Source organism: Lagenorhynchus albirostris, chromosome 17, assembly GCF_949774975.1.
Source record: "Lagenorhynchus albirostris chromosome 17, mLagAlb1.1, whole genome shotgun sequence".
In the NCBI taxonomy this organism is placed as follows: Eukaryota; Metazoa; Chordata; class Mammalia; order Artiodactyla; family Delphinidae; genus Lagenorhynchus; species Lagenorhynchus albirostris.
Window position 1 is genome coordinate 23519322 of NC_083111.1, and position 20515 is coordinate 23539836.

The following is a 20515-nucleotide window of genomic DNA, read 5'->3' on the forward strand; positions in this document are numbered from 1 at the left end:
GTAGTTTTCAATGTGATCATTACAAATTGTAAATCTGAGCTGTTTCCAAATTTGGGGGCATCAGTGTAAGTTTACATGGATAACAAATGTCGAATGCTAGTGGCAAAATAACTTTTTTCCAAGGAGTCAAAAGTTTTACTCAGAACATGGCACCAGCTAATCAACTCGTACAATTAATCACTTAGATAGTTGGAATTTAGGGAATAGGGGTCTGGTAGGTACGCTGAAGGGATAAATTCGGGGGTGATTGAGTGTGCATTTGACAATGCGAATGAGTGGGCTTTATTTCTATGCTGAAGTACCTGGATTGTAAGGATGGGTGAAGAACATGGGTCCCAACGGGGGTCTTCTCAGGTCTAGAATCATTCTGGAAGACTGAGGTCTGAGCGAGCTCTTTCACACGCTCTTTCCCTCCTCCCTTCAGGCAGTAATGGGGCCGAGTCACAGGTTGAAGACCACTTGAACCAGGTTGGCCTTGGAGGTGGTGATGGTAATCTTAAATATTCTTATTTTACACTGGGTTCTAGGGAAGGTCAAATGAAGTCATGTATCTGAAAGAGACATACTGTCTTTTATATGTGAAAGGGTTAGTGATTATCCCAACACCGTCAGGACTCTGGTGTAAGACACAGTCTAAAATAACTTAGTTCATCCAAATGAAGGAAGCAACGTCTAATTTTTTTCCATGACACATTTATTCCCATTTTGTCTTCGCCCTCAGGGAAAGGTGTTAAGGTTTTCTACGTGGAAAAACTCCATTTCGAGGTTACTGGACACTCTAAAATACCTAAGTACCTACCAGTTCTGAAGCAAGGATTTTGCCACGTCAGAGGTGAAACAAAGGAACTTTTATCCTGGGATGCAAACTCACGAGGCAGGATGGAGTGGGAGAGGGTGTGGAAGGGTTGGCGACGGGCTTTGGCACAAGGAGGCAATGTGCGCTATCTTAAACTGCAGGGGCTCCTGGCTGCCTTCTCCAAAGGCACAAGGCTGTTCTTTGCCAGCCCTCATCACAGTGGTCACGGCAGTGAAAACAGTAAGCAAGTTAGGATTACAGTCATTCCATGCTTTGGGGCCTGGCCTGGGCACGCCAGGAGGCAGAGTGACAGCTGAATAATGTTTCAGTATATTTTGATCAGAGGCAAGGCTAGTTTAAGGATATTGTATTTTTATCTTCAAGTCTTCCATGAGAATGATTTCTGGGGAGAACTGGCCTCTTTCCCTTCTTTGATTTTAGTTGCCCAGATGGTACCCATGGGTGAGTTTGTAGGGCTGATGGAAGAACTTGGCCTGATGGCTCTGGAAGGTGAAATCTGCTTTTCCCAACAGTTGAAACTGGTGGCCAAAGGCTGCATCTGCCCACATACACGTTCTCTTTGGTCTGCACACGGTTGGCCAAGAATTTGAGTTTAGCTTAAGTGTCAGGTAACATTATACTTCCAAGTCAGAAGATCTAGCAGCCCCAGGCCTGATTTCTGCATGGTTCTGATTGTCTAGAGCTGGGATCCCCCTTTAGAGGGGGTGTGTTTCCTCTGGTTCACCATGATCTCCGTCATTCTTTAGGGTCCTTCTTCTGCCTGATCTGAATCGCTCATTTACAGAATCTGCCTGTTCTTTCCAAGGCATCTGCTTAGAAAGGATTAGGAAGCTTCTATTTAAATAGGAAGCAAGACTCATTTGGTTCAAAACCATGCAGCAATAAACACTTCTTGGGAACTTTTAATGCCAACATTAGAGATATTCCAAGAGAATGAAGATAGAGATTTGGGCTGCTTCATCTCAGAGATGAAGCTGTATACATCTTCCCCTAACTCCGTGCATTTCTAGTCCTCATGTGTGCAGATTCTAAAGCCTATTAGAAAGCAAAGTCAGAGTGACCCTCTGACCACCTTATAGGGGCTGCCCAACGGGGGGACGACCATTCTATCCCAGCTTTTCTTTTGATGTTATCTGCATACTTGACTAATTAGTCTAGCTTTTGAATTACCAAAATCTTAGAAAGAAAAGATGCTTTCTTGCTTTAACAGTGAGTGGGCTAGAAAAAACTGTAGAGCATTATGAAATGGTTTTGGCAAAGCTCAAAATTATTTGTATGGTTAATCAACTCTCCACGGCTGCCTTTCTTGTTTCCCGACTCTTGGGAATACAGTGACTTTCTGATCTCAGACTTGCCTGTCTGTGAATTCTTCATGTGAAAAATCAAGCACTTGTTCTGGTAAGGAATTTCAAGTTATTTAGTTAGTGCTGAGGACAAAATTATTTTAAACATCGCTGATCACCTAAGAATTCTATCTTTGGGCTTTACACACCATGATTTTAGAAATTTCCATCAAATGACACTTGCCGGTTAAAAGCAGCTTTGTGGTTCTGGTTAGGTTGAGGAATAAGTTTGTCCTTGTGACAGGAATCTATCATTTTACACTAAAGAATTTACAAGTACCTTTCTCCCATTGCCTATAAGCATATCTATTAACATTTTAAATATTTAAGATACATAAGATGATTCTTAAAGTTTTTTTCCCCCCAAAGTACTTTGAAAACACACTGGTAAAGATAAAAGGAGTAGCTGTTGCCATCTTGATTCTCTTGTAATAATCTTCCAACTGATCTGCATTTCTACCCTTGCTGCAGAGGGTTAATTGAAAAGATATGCATCAGAACACTTGCTTAAAAGAGGCATAGCCCTTTGTTTGGAGAGCAGGAATTGCTTATAATATTAACACTTCCTGTCTGGTAAATTACTGTATTTTAAAAAATAAGCTACAATGTATAAAACCAAGGTCATTTCCCACAAAATGTTCATGTTCTTTGTGATTACAAAACACTGCATCTTGTAAAATATTTCCAGTTCTGTTAACTTGAGAAGTACTAATGCTTATTTATAAAAGTGTCACATCTCTCAGAATTGTAGAAGCCTATGCAGTATATTTCTTGTCTTATTTGGAACATTACGTTATAATTATTATTGTATTTAAGATTACATTTTGACATAACACATTACCATTGTGATTCTCAGACTCACAAGAAAAGTTATAAAACATGAGATTGTCTTTAAAAAAAAAAAAAGGAACTATTTACAAAAACAGGACCAAAAGTAAAATTCCCATTTTGATTTCTGGTCCTATGATAGATACACCTTTTAAAGCATGTATATCATTGATTGGATCTGGACTTTTTCAAAGTCAGTCAAAATAAGCAAACCAGTCGGTTTTAAATGCATTTTACACTTTCTTGCTCTAGTGGTGTGCATGACTTAGTGATACAATTGGTGCCTAAAAGTGCTAAGCTCGTTTTATGTACTGACTTCCGGTTTGACTAGTTACAATGCAAAAGACACAAGGAAGCAGTTCCGCTCTGGAGGAATTCCCACAGGTATGGGGAACAGGGAGAGCGTGTATGCTGCTGGTTGGGTTATTTTCTTAGAGAAATGAAATTTCCAGTTGACCCGTGTGCCCAGCGCTTTCTCCAAAATGAGTCACATCCTCATCCATATTCATGAATCGTGCTCTGTTTCTACTCATTTGTATGCACAAATTCTTCCCTGCGTTCGTACAGGTCAGAGCTACAGTTGATGTGGTTGACAGAAATTCTACAGGGTCATGAGAAAAAGCAGCACCTTGTCCACAAAAGTCCATGGAAGTTTGCTCCTTAACCTGCTGTTAAAGTAAAATGCACGTCCTTCACGTCCCTCACCTATAGAATTCTGTGTACAGCTAATAACCGGTCATCCAACCGGCTGATTATAAAAGGGAACACCAAGGTGTCATATTCATAATGACATTCACAAACAGCCTTGACATGAGTCTGTAAAAACCCACCAGGGACTGTGCTGTGGTTCAGATGTCAGCCTTAGAACGCAGGTCTAAGAAACAAAGAAACTGTTCTGTTTCAAAGAGCATTCCTCCACACCTCAAAAAGTCGGTACTGTCCAGTTCATGGCAATTTGCCTTGAAATGGTATCACGTTCATTAAAAGACAAACAAACAAACAAAAACTGTTCTGACTAGAAAAGATGCTGGAGATCATAAAAACCTTTCTAGTCTTAGGATCCTCCAGATCTATTTTTCACATACCCTTTAGTTTTCCCTGAGGAAAAGAATATTTTTTACAGTATTTTGCTACTATTCTCAAGGTATTCTCTCCCATATGTACAGGTTCTGTCACTTTTCTCTAACCATTCACAAGTGAATGCTGCGCTTTCCTTTTCTATTGAAGTCGGACGAAGGCGGAAATGGGTTTTAGCAGTGCCGGCTAATTCAGAACCCAGGGCTGCTTTCAAGTGTGGCTAAGTGTGACACCGGCGACAGTGGACTTCAACTTAAGTGATCTTGAAATCTGATAGAGGGCATGTCAGTTTCAGAAATCTTTTGCAACATACACGTAACTATTTTTTTTAAAGTTTTGTTGGAAAGCCCAAGAACTGTAACACACATCATATTGAAAGTTTTCAACTGCAACACAGTTATGCCTGGACAAAGAATCGTCTCATAAAGGGCACCCACCCTGTTGGTGCACGGAGCTGCTGACAGGCATGCACATTCTTGCCCACTGCCCTCTTCCTGACACTGGCTTTTGCCAAACAAGGGAGGAAACTTCCCAGCAAGTGAGGAGGAGAGCAGTCTGTGCCCACCCGAGATGCGCACAGCAGTCCTGCATCCCTGGCCTGAGTGCTTCCCGCAAAGGAGCTCTCTCCTTGCTTCAATCAGCTGCTCCCAGAGTGGGAACCTGGCAGCTCCCTCGGAGGTGCCCAGTGACAGTCACCATCAGCTGATCGGCTCTAGGATGGTGAGCCTGAGCCAGGTGTCCACAGTCCTCCCGTATCTCCTCTGTGGCTCCCCACCCACTTGCTACCCGGGTGTGTCCTCCAGGTTGTCACACTGCCTCCCATAAATTGGTTGCACGTTCTCTGGGAAGAACTAAGGCTTAAAATGACTGTTCTCTGCTGTGCAGCTATCTGGAGAAGCCTGTCCATCACCAGGAAATGCCTTCTTTGGAGAGAGATGAGAAACAGGAAAGGGTAACGGGGAGAGAAAAGTCAAAGGCTACCACATGCCTTCTTCAGAAAGACTCTGGGACCAGAACCCACTGCATTGCCGTTCCTTTTGCACAGACAGGTGCCCGTGATGGGTGAGGCTTCGGTTAAGCAGCCACATGCCCTGGGGCTTCCCTTCCCACCCATACTCCCCTCCCCCTGCCAAATGAACACAGAAAAGAACGTGGTACCACAGAGAAGGCATAAAACAGGGACTTCCCTGGTGGTCCAGTGGTTAAGACTTTGCCTTCCAATGCAGGGGGTGTGGCTTCAATCCCTGGTTGGGGAGCTAAAATCCCACATGCCTTGGGGCCAAAAAACCAAAACATAAAACAGAAGCAATACTGTAACAAATTAAATAAAGACTTTAAAAATGGTCCACATCAGAAAATCTTTAAAAAAACAAAGAGGAGGCATAAAACAAATCTTGGACTTAACTTTGCACTTCATTTAGTTCCAAAATGTAACAAAATAGCTCTACATTTTTTTTTTTTAATTTTAGCATTTATAATCAGTGCTTTATATTGCAATTTGTAGCTTTCTGGGTGGCTTAAAAGAAGTTTCATCCCTTTTCTTCAAGGCCAGGCAGGTGAAGCCTGGTAGTTCCTTAGTCATTACATGCCTTGGTACAGGGAATCAATGTCTGTGTGCAGAAAGTACTGAGGGTCTGTGCCCACCTCAGAGCTAGAGAAGAGGACACAGAGAGCCCCGGGCTGGCCAGCAGAAAGGAGCCCCGCGTGAGTGTGAGATGCAGAGAGTGTGTGTGAAGAAGGCTTTAGAAAGGAGAAGAAATCCCTAGGAAGCTGCATCCAGTTCTACCCTTTGCTTGTATCGGTGCAATGGCTAATACCCAGGCAACCAGGCCAGAGCCTAGCACTAGTCATGGGCTGTACCTCTGGGGACAGAGCCACAGAGCCTCACTCTAGGACTGCTCCACAGCCTCCATCTCTCCCTCCTTGTGTCCCAAAGTTCGGGGAGTAGGGGATGGATTGAGCCCCTCGTCACTTTAATCTCTTTTGATTAGTGACTTAATCCAAGGATCAAGGGCCATGGAACTTTGCTGAAGAGAAAACCCTCTGCTCCACTACTGCACCCCAACCATCACTGAAGTCCACGGTGAGCCTGCTGAAATGGCTGACCAGCCTTGGACTCACCGTGGCCACTGGGCAATCCAGCCACAGTGCAGGGCCATCTGGACCAGGCCAGAGCATCACCTCCCAGCAGAGACGCTTGTGGGTGAAGCTACAAGACACCAGGGAGGAGAAAAGACAGGCCGGGGTAGAGGATGCAAATACGTTTCTGCACTTAAAAAACCCTTTCCTGGCTGACTTTTAGTGCTCAAACATACATTATAGCTGGTGCTGTATTGATTGGTAATCACGATGTGATATTAAATGAAGCTCTTTCTCTGCTCTTAAAATAAGCGTTTTAAAGAAAAAAATAAATGAAGGAGGGAAACAGGATCTCTTGCAAGGAATAATGCTTCAAATGTCACGTGAGAGTTTAAAAAATAAAATTGCCAAAATATACGAATGCACAGATTGCAGATGTTACACTGCAGAACCTCCTTCTTTTTCCCTTGCTTATTTAAAAAAAAAAGAGGACAGCTCTTATGACTGGATGACTTCTTTCTACTCTTTCAAAAAAAGCATATGTACAATCTCTAAATATATTAAACTTTGCTCTGTGCAATTTCATTTAACATTCCTATGGCTAATCCTAGGCCCCCGTCCCGACACAGTGCATCCTATAAGGTGCTCTTACTTCTTTGCATAGGTATAGGAGGAATAACTTTAGCAGGGCAATCAAGAGTAGGGTAGACAGAGAATGAGCTTATTCACAGGGCTTGACAACTACTCCCCTGTCCCCGCACCACTACCACCAAGACAGACAAACAAACAAATACCACGCTAGAAAGTCTAATAAATGGAACACAGTGCAAGCCCTGATCCTATTAAATTGAGAGATTCCTATACCAACACGCATTTTCCTTTTGGTGTTCTGTATCTTCCCTTCTGAGCAAATTCTTAATGAATAGCTCCAATATTTTGATAAGAAAAATAAAGGTTTGGACCTTCCTTTTCCCCATATAATCTTTATAGTGTTCATTAACCCATCTCCCAGACATGCTAAAGCATAAAACCTATAAAAGTGCACTCAGAATGGATGCTGACCTCACATAACTTTCTGAACACATAGGTACGTGGAGGCTGTGCTCTGCTGTGTGAATAAAGCACGCCTGCCGGGATGGCCTGGAGTTCTCTACCTTTTCTGAAAACAGTCAGCGGTGGCGTTTTGAGGGAAGGAAGGCCTGATGAGCCACTGACCTGGCAACAACTGTCAGATAAGCAGTGATGAAGAGATCCGAGCTATGGTTGGCGTCGCATCCCTGAAGGAAGCTTTGAGGCTTACCCAGATGGCAATGCGTGCCAGGTCTTGAGTGCATTGTGGCCGGGAGAGAGTGGGCCAGGCCACCCCTCAGGGAAGGCTTCCGAGGAAGACTCCCAGACGTTTCCCAACAGTGACAGCGGGATGTCCTGAACTCAGCTGGGGCTGAAGTCTGCTGGTGATGTCCATTGTCAGTCTCTTTTCAAGCTTATGCCCTCCTGGGCCCTTCAAGCTAACGGCTCTACCGTGGTTCAGTTTGGGGCCATTCTTTAAAACAAAACAAACAAACAAAAAAGACATAGAAAAGATACCCAGAGTGCTGCCGTTTCCTGGCAACACATCGTGATGTGTACTGCTCCCAGAAGTCCGATGGAGAACAGGCAAAAGACTATTCACAATGAAAACAGGTATCGCTCTTTGTACAAATGCTACTGGATAACATGTAGCTTTTTTTTTTAAGTGTCAAAAAAAAACACCAAAAAACCTCAGAAACGGCATTATCCAGAAAGGTTATCAAAATAGGCCTCCTTTCCAGGAAAAATGGGCTTGGTTGGTTCGACTGCTACAGAAGTCCATAGTTTTCAGAGCTAGACATACAGCAAAAAAAAAAAAAAGTTGATTTTTTAAGGAAAAAAGTAGTTACAGCTGCTCTCGGCTGGGTTCTCAGCGAGAACAGTGAGGGTGGTGACCTTTTTTTGTTTTTTGCTGTGATTTCACCAAGGTTCCCGGAAGTGCTTTCCCTGGGTTTCAAGTGTGTTTTATTCAGAAGGAAAAGCGCTTTCCAACACCCTCAGCACAAGTCAAGGGCAGGAGTGTCTGGGCGACGATCAGGGGCCTGTGCATTAGTCAATGAACCGCTGGCAGGCCTTCTTCCAGCGGCAGGCCGTGCACCACATGTCACGGTTCTCCATGCCGTACACCTTCCGGCACTTCTTGCCCTCTCCCCGGGGCTTCCTGTAAGACAGGCCAGGAAACAGTATTCAGTGTGAGGGATTCAATGGGCATTCTTTGCGGGGCTCAAAATCCCTGGAAAAATCTAGAAAAAGTTAGGAAACATAGTAGGGGGTCTCTCTAGGTTCGGCCGTTAACCTGTGTGGGATGTTTTCACAGCCACTACACCGAACTGTTAAAACTTGCTACTTTAGTACTTCCAGCACTCTTCAGCTTCTATCTGTCCATTTGTAGACATGTCCATTTGAGCATCTTCATAACACTGAATTAAATAAGTAAATACAAGAAATACCAGTAGAGAGCATTATTCTTTCAAGTTTTTAAATATGTACTTTCAAATGCTCTCTTGCTTCTCAAATTTCTAGTCTTCTGGTTAAGGGAATCCTGGCGAGGACCTCCTTGATCTGGATTAAAAACTCGTATTTTGTACTTCATTTCATACAGACGTTAATGCAACACGGCTTTAAAGAGACCCTGTAATCAGCATTACCTATTCTGCAAGAAAATTTACTGTAAACTGTGACCCCAGAAAAATAACAAATCTTTATCAAGAGTTAATAGATGCGGAAAACCATGGGAACAAAAGAAAGGGTGTTTCATCCATTTCAGGGGAATTTTATGAAGATTGTATCTCTGGTTTCTCTTTTCCTCGCTGTTCTGTTTTTCAGTTAATTCCCTGGAGAGGAGGCGTTGTGGGGTTTCAAGCAGTCATACCTTAGGCTGACCGTCCCTCTGGGTGGGGAGGACAAGACGGTGTGAGTGTGCTGTCTCTGCTCTCCTGTGCCCACCGGGTGACTGTGGGTTGGTGACACCTAGTAAGCACGTGGAAAACAAAGTTAACAGGGCAGGCTCTCCTCACCATGCATTTCGTTAGCCTTTGCCACGTGGGCAGGGGTACCCAACCATCAGACACGGAGAGGCTGTGCTTCCTTCACAGAGACCACATGTTAAAATGGATGGGGTGATGCTCATGGTGGAATTTAAAGGCATCCCCCAACAGAAAAGACCCAGCAACAATGAATACTTTACAAATCTTCATGACTTCACAACATCTCTGCATTCCCAGTTGCCCATTTTCACTTGAATATTTTAAACCTTAAAGCATATTCCTATTCCAAGCCTCCTCTGTTTCTCTTTTAAAGAAGAAAAGAAGTTAAGAGAGTTCTCTGAGATTATACAGCTAGTCAGTGGCAACACACAATGTGGATCTCCGCCTTCTGTTTATTCAGTTAGATCATTCACAGCCAGTAAATAAATGGCTTCTTGCATAAGACGTCCATATAGCAAACTCTGGGGTCTGAACAGGGATAATGGCAAGAAGCAAAGATCCCGAGCAAATCAAGAATGAATGTCAACCTTGTAGTACTTACTGAGCATCCACTATGTGCCACGGTCACTGACAACAGCTTTACTTTTACATCTACTCCACCTGATAAGTACTCACTGTTCCTATTTTATAGATGAGGAAACCAAGCACAGGGAGGTTAAATAACTTGCCCCAGGTCATGGAACTTGCAATGGCCAGGGCTGCAGTGAGCTCTCCCTGATGCCAGAGCATGTGTTTAACCCCCTTATGCCCCACCTCTCAGTCATAATGATGGGAGGGTCCCCTTTGTTCTCCATTCCTCTTGCATTTCTCACTTATTCTCTTTGTATCACGTGCTCACCTAGCACTAAATATCTTCCCAGCAAATGGGATTCTCAAAAGCTACACAAAACTAATTTTATAACAAAAGATAAATGATGTTTCAAGTAAATATACAATATTGCCATATACAAAAGAGCAAACATCTAATAAATTGATAAACTTAATCACTTAGAAGCCAACATGACCACAGAAATACCAGTACCAGCCAGCAGTCATGGGAACGTTCCATAGAATTGATTTTCTCTAGTACAGGGACCAGTATTTTCTATTTTCTTTCAATGTAAAGGAATGTACATAAGTGTTATTTTCCTAGTCATTAATTAAAAAATAATTAAACACGTAAGAAAAAAAAACCTAACATTTTAAACCATTATTGCCATGAGTCTCATTTATTCTGTACCATTGGTCTTTACTTTTTGCTAAAGTTAGGTGGATTGAGGGCCAGCAGAGGTGAGTGACATACATAATTTTTTAAAAACCAAAGCTTTGGAGTTCAGTGTCTGCATTTGATGTGGGTTCTTCCAGAAGCAGAATCCCCACCTCCCACTCCCATCCCCCATCCCATCGGGACCAGGATGCATATTAGCACAGTAGAGGGAGTGAACGCTTCAGACTTGTTTTTAAGTGCTCAGGACAATGAAAAAAATTTTTGTTTTAAAAATTATTGTAGAACTTGTAGAATCCCAAGAATACCTCTTTATTCAGTCAGAGAACTGGAAATGTTTAGGTGACACGACAGTGACACTGTTTCCATCAGCCAGGGATAATGTGGAAGGTTCTAAGTTTTGCAGAATTGCCATATGTCAATTTTGTGTGGGGTGATATGAGATTATAAAATGCTCTTCATTCAACAAATATTTATTAAATACTTACTATGCCCCAGGCACTGTTCTAGATTGTGGGGATACAGCACTGAACAAGATAAAGTCTCTGCCCTCATGGAGTGTACATTCTAGTGGGGAGATAGACAATAACTACAAAAACAAGTAAGGGCATTTTAGTGATAAGTGCCTGAAGAAAATAAAATAGGCTACCAGGCCAAGCGTGATGGAAGGAGAGGACATATTTGTTCAGGGTGGTGAGGGAAGGCTTCTTGGGGAGGCTACCTTTGATCTACAGAGCACTCCGGGGAAAGGGGGCGGGCAAGGGCCAAGGCCTCCCAGGTGCAGAGTGCCAGTGGGGCCGGGAGACAATGCGTGGGAGGCAGGAGGAAGGCGGGAGGATGGGAGGTGGTGGGTTCAGGTCATGTCTTGGAGCTGTGATGAGGAATTTGAAGGTGATTCTAAGTGCAAAGGAAGCCAGTGGAGCGTTTTAAGAAAGTGAGACATCTGGTTAACGCTTTACAAAGATCGTTCTGGCTCCTTGGAGAATGGGTTAGCAAGAGCCTGGACAGGAACCCCGAGGACCGCTTAAGAGCCTTTTGCACTGTTTCAGGAGAAAAACGTACTGGTGATTTAGATGAGAATGTGGTAGTGGTGGGGATAAGGGGCTGGATTCGTATCCTGTAGAGGCAGAGTCCGGGACTTGCTGATAGATGGGATATAGGACAGAAAATAAGAGGACAAATCTTTCGATGAATCAAGGATGCCTCCTAGGTCCTGGCCTGAGAGGCTGGAGGGATGAGGGTGCCACTTAACTGAAATTAGAAAACTGGTGACCTCATAGGTTTAGGGGAGGAATGAGGGGCAGGTTTGGACCCACTGCAGGAAGAACCCTTCTCTACCTTATTTCTTCTAACGGCTTTCTTAAGTCTGGAGTTGAGGGCACACGTGTTTCGTGTCTAGTCCTGTCTGATGGCAGCCCCTCCCGTTCTACAACAGACCTGGGTTTCTACAGGCTGCAGCATAGTGGAAGCCAGGACCCTGTTCACACACCAGCGTGCGGCTTAGTTCTGTGGGAGGATCAATATCCTCCGGCTATTGATCGGGAGCTTTCCTGGAGATTTTTTTTTTTTTTTTTGCGGTACGCGGGCCTCTCACTGCTGTGGCCTCTCCCGTCGCGGAGCACAGGCTCCGGACGCGCAGGCTCAGCGGCCATGGCTCACGGGCCCAGCCGCTCCGCGGCAGGTGGCATCTTCCCGGAGCGGGGCACGAACCCACATTCCCTGCATCGGCAGGCGGACCCTCAACCACTGCGCCACCAGGGAAGCCCTCACTTCCACTTTATAGATGAGGAAATGGAGAAGTTAAGGAAGTTGCTGAGGCCACGCAAAAAGTAAATGGCGGACCCGGGATTTGAATATGGGCTGTCTGACACCAGCCGACCTTGGAACTTGGTTCTGAATGGTGTCAAAGCCCCGCTTTTTCTCTCTTCCATCCTGCCTCGTAACTGATGGCAGTATTGTGTGCCCTGGAATAAAGCCCTGGAAAACATGACTCGGCTCTTTCTCCCACTGGCCTCCACATTCCAGAGTTATTTGTTTTACATCTTAACCATTTTTAAGTTCTATTTGGGGACATGTTTTATAAAGCATATAATACACTTAGAGAGAGTGCTGTATGGTATTATTTCTAAATAACTAAAATGCGCTATATGCCTGTAATTTGTCTCCTGATTAGGTGTGACCTCAGAAGAGTTTAAAGAATTCTAAATCCTAGTCTGCAAAAATCGTGGCTAATTTTTCCCATATGTTGAGTATATTTGTGTTATATGAGTCAACCCCAGATAGGGAGAATCCACTTTCTCTGCCCCCGGTTTTACAGTAATGAGACATGTCACAGATAACAACACTAGGAAGTACAACATAATGTCAGCCAGTGCCAGGCACTGTGTTCAACAATACAACGATACAAGGTGGTTGTCGTAGAGCTGAGTCGAGGGCATTGCCTGAAAGAGGTCCTGTGACCGGCTAGAGGTCACGGCTTGTAAATCCCAGTCAGGACTTGCCTCACACCAGAGCAGTAATACAGAGGTTGTGTCCTGCTGTAACTATGTTGGAGAAATTTCTTTTCTTTGTGATTTTCTATCTCCGAAATGGGAAAAAAAAAGAAAAAGAGCCCCTTGTCTTGGTTTTAATCTCTTCTAACATAATATTCTGAACCCTCCATCAAAGTGTTAATAAAAAACAAACCAGCTAAAGAGCTAACAATTAAGCACTACTATTTCAGGTCTGGAGACTGTCTTTCTGGCCTGAAGCCTCTTGGAATGGCCCTTGGATAGCAGGTTGATTAGCTCCTATTTGCTTGCATGGGGCCTATTATGGACTGGATTTTGTGTCCGCTCCACCCCCCTTCACATGTTGAAGCCCTAATTCTCAGTGTGGTTTTATTTGGAGATGGGGTCTCTAAGGAAGTAATTAAAGACAAATGAGGTCCAAAGGGTGGGACCCTGATCCAATAGGATTAGTGCCCTTAGAAGAAGAGACACCAAAGGGCTCTCTCTCTGTCTCCCTACCCCCCCAAAAGAAAAGGCCATGTGAGGACATATCAAAAAGTTGGCCCCTGACAAGGCAACAGGAGAGCCCTCACCAAGAACTGAATCAGCTAGCACACTGATCTGAGACTTCTGGCCTCCAGAATTGTGAGAAAATAAATGTGGGATGCTTAAGCCACCCAGTCTATTATGGCAGACTAACACACAAGGGCCAAGAGCTCTCAGCTTCCTGCCATGAAAAGACAGGGAAAGAAATGGAGATAATTAGGGGTCATTGGGGGAAAACAGGTCAAAGAAAGCAGTAATTAACCATGGTCTTCTCCCTACCCCTATGTCCATAGCCTTGGGCTAGAAAAGACTGAAACGTTCCATTGGTGAATATGCAGATCGACCTTCTGGGCTATACACCTCCGGGAAGAGGTCTTACCCAGGGAACTTATTAAAGCCCCAAATTCAGGAAGTCCAGTGTAGGCAAATGAATAAATAAAATTCTTCAAACCTTGGGATTTCGCAGAAGGAGATTATTTCTACTTTCTAGGAAGCATACAAAAGCATCCCCTCTTCAATACCAGGTCTCAAAGACATGGGAGAAAAGGAAACCTTAAATGGGGTTGACAACCTCAGAGTACTTGCTTTGGAGTACAACAAGAAATGTGTTCTTTAATGAGGATTTAATAAAATGGCAACTGCTCTGTTCTTCAGTTGGGATAAAGTTGAAGCCACCACGGATACTAGTACCTTATCATTTAAAACTTTTAGAGGTTCTGTCTGAAAATCCTATTACACGAATTTAGGAGGTGGGGATTCACATGTTCTCAGAGTCAGCCTGGCTCCCTGTCTTCGAGAGGCGGGACTAGCACCCCTGGAGAATTCAGGGATGGTTGCTGGCACCCAGCCAGTGGACATGTGACAGTCCTATGCCTGGGTGGTGTGGAGTTGTGAGATCCAGCCCCCTGTAGAAGGGGGCGGACAGCAAACAGCCAGTTTTTTTTTTCTTTTAAAAAAAGCATTGATAGAGAGTAGGGCAACATGAAGAACATTTTTAGTAGTAAGCCTCCTTGTCTTCTTTCTAGAATTAAACAAAAGCCTTCGAAAATGGCAGCTCCCTCCATCCCCTTACCTTTATTTTTAGATAGCGATGGCAAGCTTAACTGCTGAAACAGTCTAAAACCAGATAGATTGGGAATTCTCTGGCGAAAGGATAAATTAGAAGCTCACATAGGATTTTAGTGGGATACCTAGTTAACTCAGTTACTCTATGTACTTTCTGTCAAAGCTCTAGTCCAGAACATCCCTGGTAACCAATCGATAGCAAAATGAGGGACTCTGTCCACAGTGTCCACAGAGAGAAGAGTTTTAAAATTTCACTGTTAAAAAAACCAACAAGAGGAGGTATCCTGGCTGGTATCCTACCGTGTAAGACATTTAGGAACTTTGGAGGACATGGAACTAGTGAAATGTCAGAGAGAGAAAAACAAACATCGTATATTAACGCATATATGTGGAATCTAGAAAAATGGTAGAGATGAACCGGTTTACAAGGCAGAAATAGAGACACAGATGTAGAGAACAAATGTATGGACACCAAGGGGGGAAAGCGGGGGTGGTGGTGGGATGAACTGGGAGATTGGGATTGACATGTATACACTAATATGTATAAAACAGATAAGTAATGAGAACCTGCTGTATAGCACAGGGAACTCCACTTCACTGTACAGTAGAAACTAATACAACATTGTAAAGCAACTATACCCCAGTTTAAAAAAAACACAACCACACGGCGTGATGTCACACTATACTTCAGAAGGAGATGATTTAATTAATAGAACAAAGGGGAAAATACTCCATTTGGGCTGGTCATAGAGGTAGTTTGAAAGAAAGTCTGAACTGGGCTGTTCTGTCTACACACTATACTTGTTTTTACACCAGATGAGTTTTAGGGGGATGCTCTTGAAAATTCTGCTCAAATCAAAGAAGGGAAGGAATGGAATTCAGAATAGCAGGTCTCTGTCATTCTGTGATTGTAGCTGCCTTGCTGGCTTAGAAGGGTTGTCTCAAATGTCATGTCCAGAGCCACTCTGGGTCTTTTTATGTCTATCCAAAAAAAAAAAAAAAGTCGCCAAAAGGGCTGACTGTTTACCTCTGACACCCACCTTAGGGGATCATTGTTCCTGCCAGAAACAAAACTAATACCTACATGTCTAAGCTATTCTTTTTAAATGTTGACTAACAGGGCATTCATCGTATTCTTGCTTTTTGAGAACAACCAGCACTTCCACTCTTTGTGAAGGAGGCACCTTTCATAATTATTCCAGATCCATGATCCTGTTTAAAAATCCTATTCTAGGAGTATTTTCTGGAAGCCACAAATTCTCGAATTGCTGCCAGCAGGATGTTTTTTATTGTTGACTATTCCTCTAGGGAATTTAATAAATATTCATTGACAGAGCACAGCGTAATTGACTGAGCCACTTTCATTTTTATCAGCTCCACAGGAGGCCTTGGTATTTGCTGGAAACCTCTGGGAGTTGCCAGTGGTTGCAATAAGCAGCTTTTGTGAGGTCCATAGGGAGAGGGGTGGAGAGGAGAAAATAAGGTTAATGTCTATCATCATAAGCCACTTTCCTGAACCTTATCAGGAGTTATAAACCCCCCTGAGCATCAGCGGTATGGGGGTCTATGGATATTCTGTGATAAGCTATAAAAGACCCAATATCTTTTGAAATGAATAGTTAAGAATCAAGCACATTCATGCTGAGTTTTCAGACAGTAATCATTTACCATATCAAATCAATTCTTATATACTACTTAAACCCGATGGCATATTTCAGCACTCATTTATTTGCAAATTACCCCTCAGCATGGGCTATTCAGGCTTTGGAAGAAAAAAAGTGATTTCAATTTCTACTATTTGAACTTGCAAAATGACATACCCACAAACAATAATTTCAAAGTCAAATCTTATAAAGTTACTCATAATGATAAATGCCATTTACGTATAGGATCTCTTTCTTTTATGTTCAGGGTCTGAGTTCAGCTATTAATTTTATAAAGCCTTTTGGAAACATACAAATACGCCACCCACACAAAATATCTTGATATATTTCCAACAAGTTGTTTATCAACAGATGAAACTGTCTTTTAGTTTCTAAAATTCCAGTCAAAATACCTTTTTACAAAGAAGTTGGACTTGGGCCTGTCTGGACCACGAGACACCTCGCTGAGTTTACAAATATCATTTAAAAAAAAAAAAAAGAATTCTTCTGGCATTCCAATTTTCATCTTTTTCTTGCATGTTTCTACAATTTGTTCTCTAAATATACGTTTGGCTTTGACCAGATTTCTGGCTTTTTGCTTTTCTACTTACTGGAATGCCTGTGAAGGTAACTGGAGGAGACTGCCAAGAAATGCTGAAGCTGCTGCCGTTGGGGGTGAACTTGGCCGATCCTGGAATGTTCACAGGGGGCGTGGCCTGTCAAATAGAAAACAGAGGAAGTTGTTATGAAAGAACTTTTCACCTCAGAGTCTTAAGCTGTCATTTCCAAAGTAGGGCCTCAGAACTAATCTCAGCTATATTAATGACTAAATTATAATAGGAGGAAATTAAACACAGTCAAAGAGAGTAGCTAGAGATAAACTTTTTATCTATCTAAGCAACTGAAGGTATAAAAGGAGAAAGTTTTTGACTACTGATTTCTGAAAAGAAATTTGCTTATCCATACATATACCTATTTTAGGACATCTGTGGTATACAATTCCTCACTATCAAGTTGGGGAGTCACTTTTTTATGCAGTGATGGTAGGTTGTAAATTACAACACTTTGGGAGGGTAATTTGGCAATACATATAAAAATTCTTAGCATTCTGTATGTTAGCTATTCCACTTCTAGAATTTATCCTCAGGAAATGGATATAAGCATGTTCATTGCAGAACTATGTATTATATTTAACAAAACTGGAAACACATGTCCAATAATAGGGAAAGGGGTAGATATATCATGATATAGCCACGGAGCCATTAAAAATGATGTTGTTGAAGAATACTCATTGGCGTGGGAAAATGTTCATGGGATATTAAGTGGAAAAAACAAAGCATAGTGAAAACAGTACTACAATAGATTCCATTTTTTTTAAAAAAATGAGTATACATACACACATAGAATACTTTTGAAGGACATACCAAAAATATGAACCAAGGGGCTTTCTTGTTGTTGGGACTAAGGATGGATTTTCTTTCTTTGCTTACGTTTCTAATATTTTTATGCTGAGCATTTATAATATCTGTAAACAGAAAAATCCCAATATTGTGAATATATGGTTTGGGAAGGAACTTCTAGACCCCTTAGTGTGTGTTCCAACTCTCATTATATAGATAAGCAAAATAATTTAATTAAGTTGGTTCAAGCCCACGATTTCGGATCTAAATGCAACACTGACAAACAAGAACAAAGGAATGAATAATTCTTTTGACCGCTGTTAAGAAGAGTCAGGAATGAAAGTTATTGCATCAACTAATTTAATAAGTAGCTCTATTCCATTGCTCTTGAGTTGAAGTCTACTAAATAAATGGCTGAATTCTTCCTCTACAGCTTTAGTTTTTCTACTTTTATACATACAGCTGCTAGTGACAGTGGTTTTGTAACTGGCACCACTGGAAAATATTTTTATATATTCAGTTCTATGGAAAGTGTTTATAAAACAAGGGTGGGAGAACACAATTACAAATATGTACAGGAGATTTTTCTTCTAAAAAGTTACATAAGGTGGTTGATAATTATGGGAAAATTTTTTTAAAAATCTGAGTGTATTGAAATTTTACTAAATCAACACTTAAAAGAGTTCATAATTGCTGGGGGAAAAGGAGCTTTAGCCGTGTCCTGTATTTGCAGGATTTGTCTCTAAGGTCTTATGAGACTTTGGAGTGAAGGAGAATCCCCTAGAAGGTCTGTTAAACACAGACTGCTCAGCCCCACCCCTCCTTCTGGTCCCACAGGTCTGGGGCAAAGCCGAGAAATATACATTTCTAACAAGTTTCCAGGTGATGCTGACACTGTTGACTTGGGGAACACTGACAACCACAGCTCCAGTCTGAGAGAGTGAGTTACCAATTCAGAAGGGAGTGCACTAAGTCCCAGACTGGGGTGCAGGACGAAAGTGGCATTGTGTCAGCACTTTTCAATGCTCATCTTTTCACTTATTTTATTTTTTATTTAACAGGCACTTATATCATGTGCCAGGCTCCCTTCTGAGAGTTTTACAGTATTAAGGATTTTAATTCTCATAACAGCGTCTCAGGGATCAGATCTTCAATCAGTACTGCAAAGTCCAAGGACCTACAGGGTTTCATCTGTGCGAGATTCTGGCTTTAAAAGGAGAAAAAGAGTCAGAATGCTACTGCTTTTGGTCAGGAGTAAAGTGATTACTCTCACGGTCCCTTGCCAGTCACCTGGTAAGCGTGGTCGGTGTGCACGAGGTAGAGGGTGGTGGGAGCAGAGCGGCTCAAGGGTGTCATCAATTTTGTCTCAGTTTTGGCACAAGGAGTTTCTGTTCTGCTGGAATCTGGGATGGGGAAAGTAGGAGGCGAAGCCAGGGACTGGGAGGGCGAAACCGGGGCCAGGCTGCTCAGTCCGTCTGCCACCGAGTCTGTGTTGAGCTTGATCTCAGTGTAGTAAAAGTCTTCTTCTCCATCACTGTAGTCAGACTCCCCAACACGCCTAATGCAAAAGAGAGCAGAACAATCCTACTCACCCAAGCCATTTTCTTGCCTTGAAATCTGGCACATCACATGCTGGTCCTTCTGTCTGGAATGCTTTTCCTCTGTTCTGTCTGCCTGGCAAACTCTTACCTATCCTGCAACACTCAACCGTCCACTTCCAGGGAAGCCTTCCTTAACTTCCTAAAGCAATTTATTCAATTAACCAACCAATCAATCAATTATTCAACAACAATTCACTGAGAGTCTACTATGTCCTGGCTCTTTTTTTAGAGTCCCACTATTACAGTGAACAAAACATAAATAGACTCTGCCCTGATGGAACATACAGTCTAGGGGGAGAGGCAGACAAGAAACCCATAATGGAACACAACAAAAAGAACAAAATACATAGGAATAAACCTACCTAAAGAGGTAAAAGACCTGTACTCAAAAAACTGTATGACACTGATGAAAGAAATTGAAGACAACACAAACAGATGGAAAAATATACCGTGTTCTTGGATTGGAAGAATTAATATTGTTAAAATGACCACACTCTCCAAGGCCATCTACAGATTCAATGTAATCCCTGTCAAAATACCAATGGTATTTTTCACTGAACTAGAACAGATAATTTTAAAATTTGTATGAAAACACAGAAGATTCCAAATAGCTGAAACAATCTTCAGAAAGAACAGAGCTGGAAGAATCATGATCCCTGACTTCAGTATAAAGCTATAGTAATCAAAATAGTATGGCACTGGCACAAAAGCAGACACATAGATCAATGGCAAAGAATAGAGAGCCCAGAAATAGACTCACACACTTGTGGTCAATTAACCTGCGACAAAGGAGGCAAGAATATACAATGGAGAAAGGGCAGTCTCTTCCATAAGTGGTGCTGGGAAAACTGGACAGCAACATGTAAAAGAATGAAATAAGAACACTCCCTAATACCATACACAAAAATAAACTAAAAATGGATTAAAGGCCTAAATGTAAGACATGACACCATAAAACTGCTAGAGGAAAACACAGGCAGAACACTCTTTGACATAAATTGTAGCAATAATTTTTGGATCTGTCTCCAAGCAAAGGAAATATAAGTAAAAAATAAAGAAATGGGACCTAATTAAACTTGAAAACTTTTGCATAGCAAAGGAATCCACTGACAAAACAAAAAGACAACTTATTGAATGGGAGAAAATATTTGCAAGTGATATGACCGATAAGGGGTTACTATCCAAAATATATAAATAGCTCATTAACTCAACATTAAAAAAAAAACCCTATTAAAAAGTGGGCAGAAGATCTGAATAGACGTTTTTCCAAAGAGGACATGAAGATGGCCAACAGGCACATGAAAAGATGCTCAACATCACTAATCATCAGGGAAATGCAAATCAAAACCACAATGAGGTATCACCTT

General features: G+C 42.2%; 1 protein-coding gene across 6 annotated transcripts in view; it reads right to left on the minus strand.

Annotated features, from left to right (window-relative positions):
• Positions 1 to 580: 580 nt before the first annotated feature.
• Positions 581 to 20515, minus strand: part of ZNF704 (zinc finger protein 704) — a 210632-nt gene continuing 190697 nt past the window's right edge. For 2 of the 6 annotated variants that reach the window (XM_060127787.1, XM_060127788.1), the window contains 4 exons: positions 18838 to 19105; positions 16759 to 16863; positions 9086 to 9183; positions 6723 to 8374 (listed from right to left, as the gene is read on the minus strand). In XM_060127787.1, the coding sequence (XP_059983770.1) occupies positions 8263 to 8374; positions 9086 to 9183; positions 16759 to 16863; positions 18838 to 19105 (583 nt within the window). In that variant the 3' untranslated portion in view covers positions 6723 to 8262. Of the gene's footprint in view, positions 2213 to 5417; positions 6275 to 6722; positions 8375 to 9085; positions 9184 to 16758; positions 16864 to 18837; positions 19106 to 20515 lie in introns of those variants that run through there. The other 4 variants (XR_009536381.1, XR_009536383.1, XR_009536380.1 and 1 more) reach the window with 4 other exon arrangements.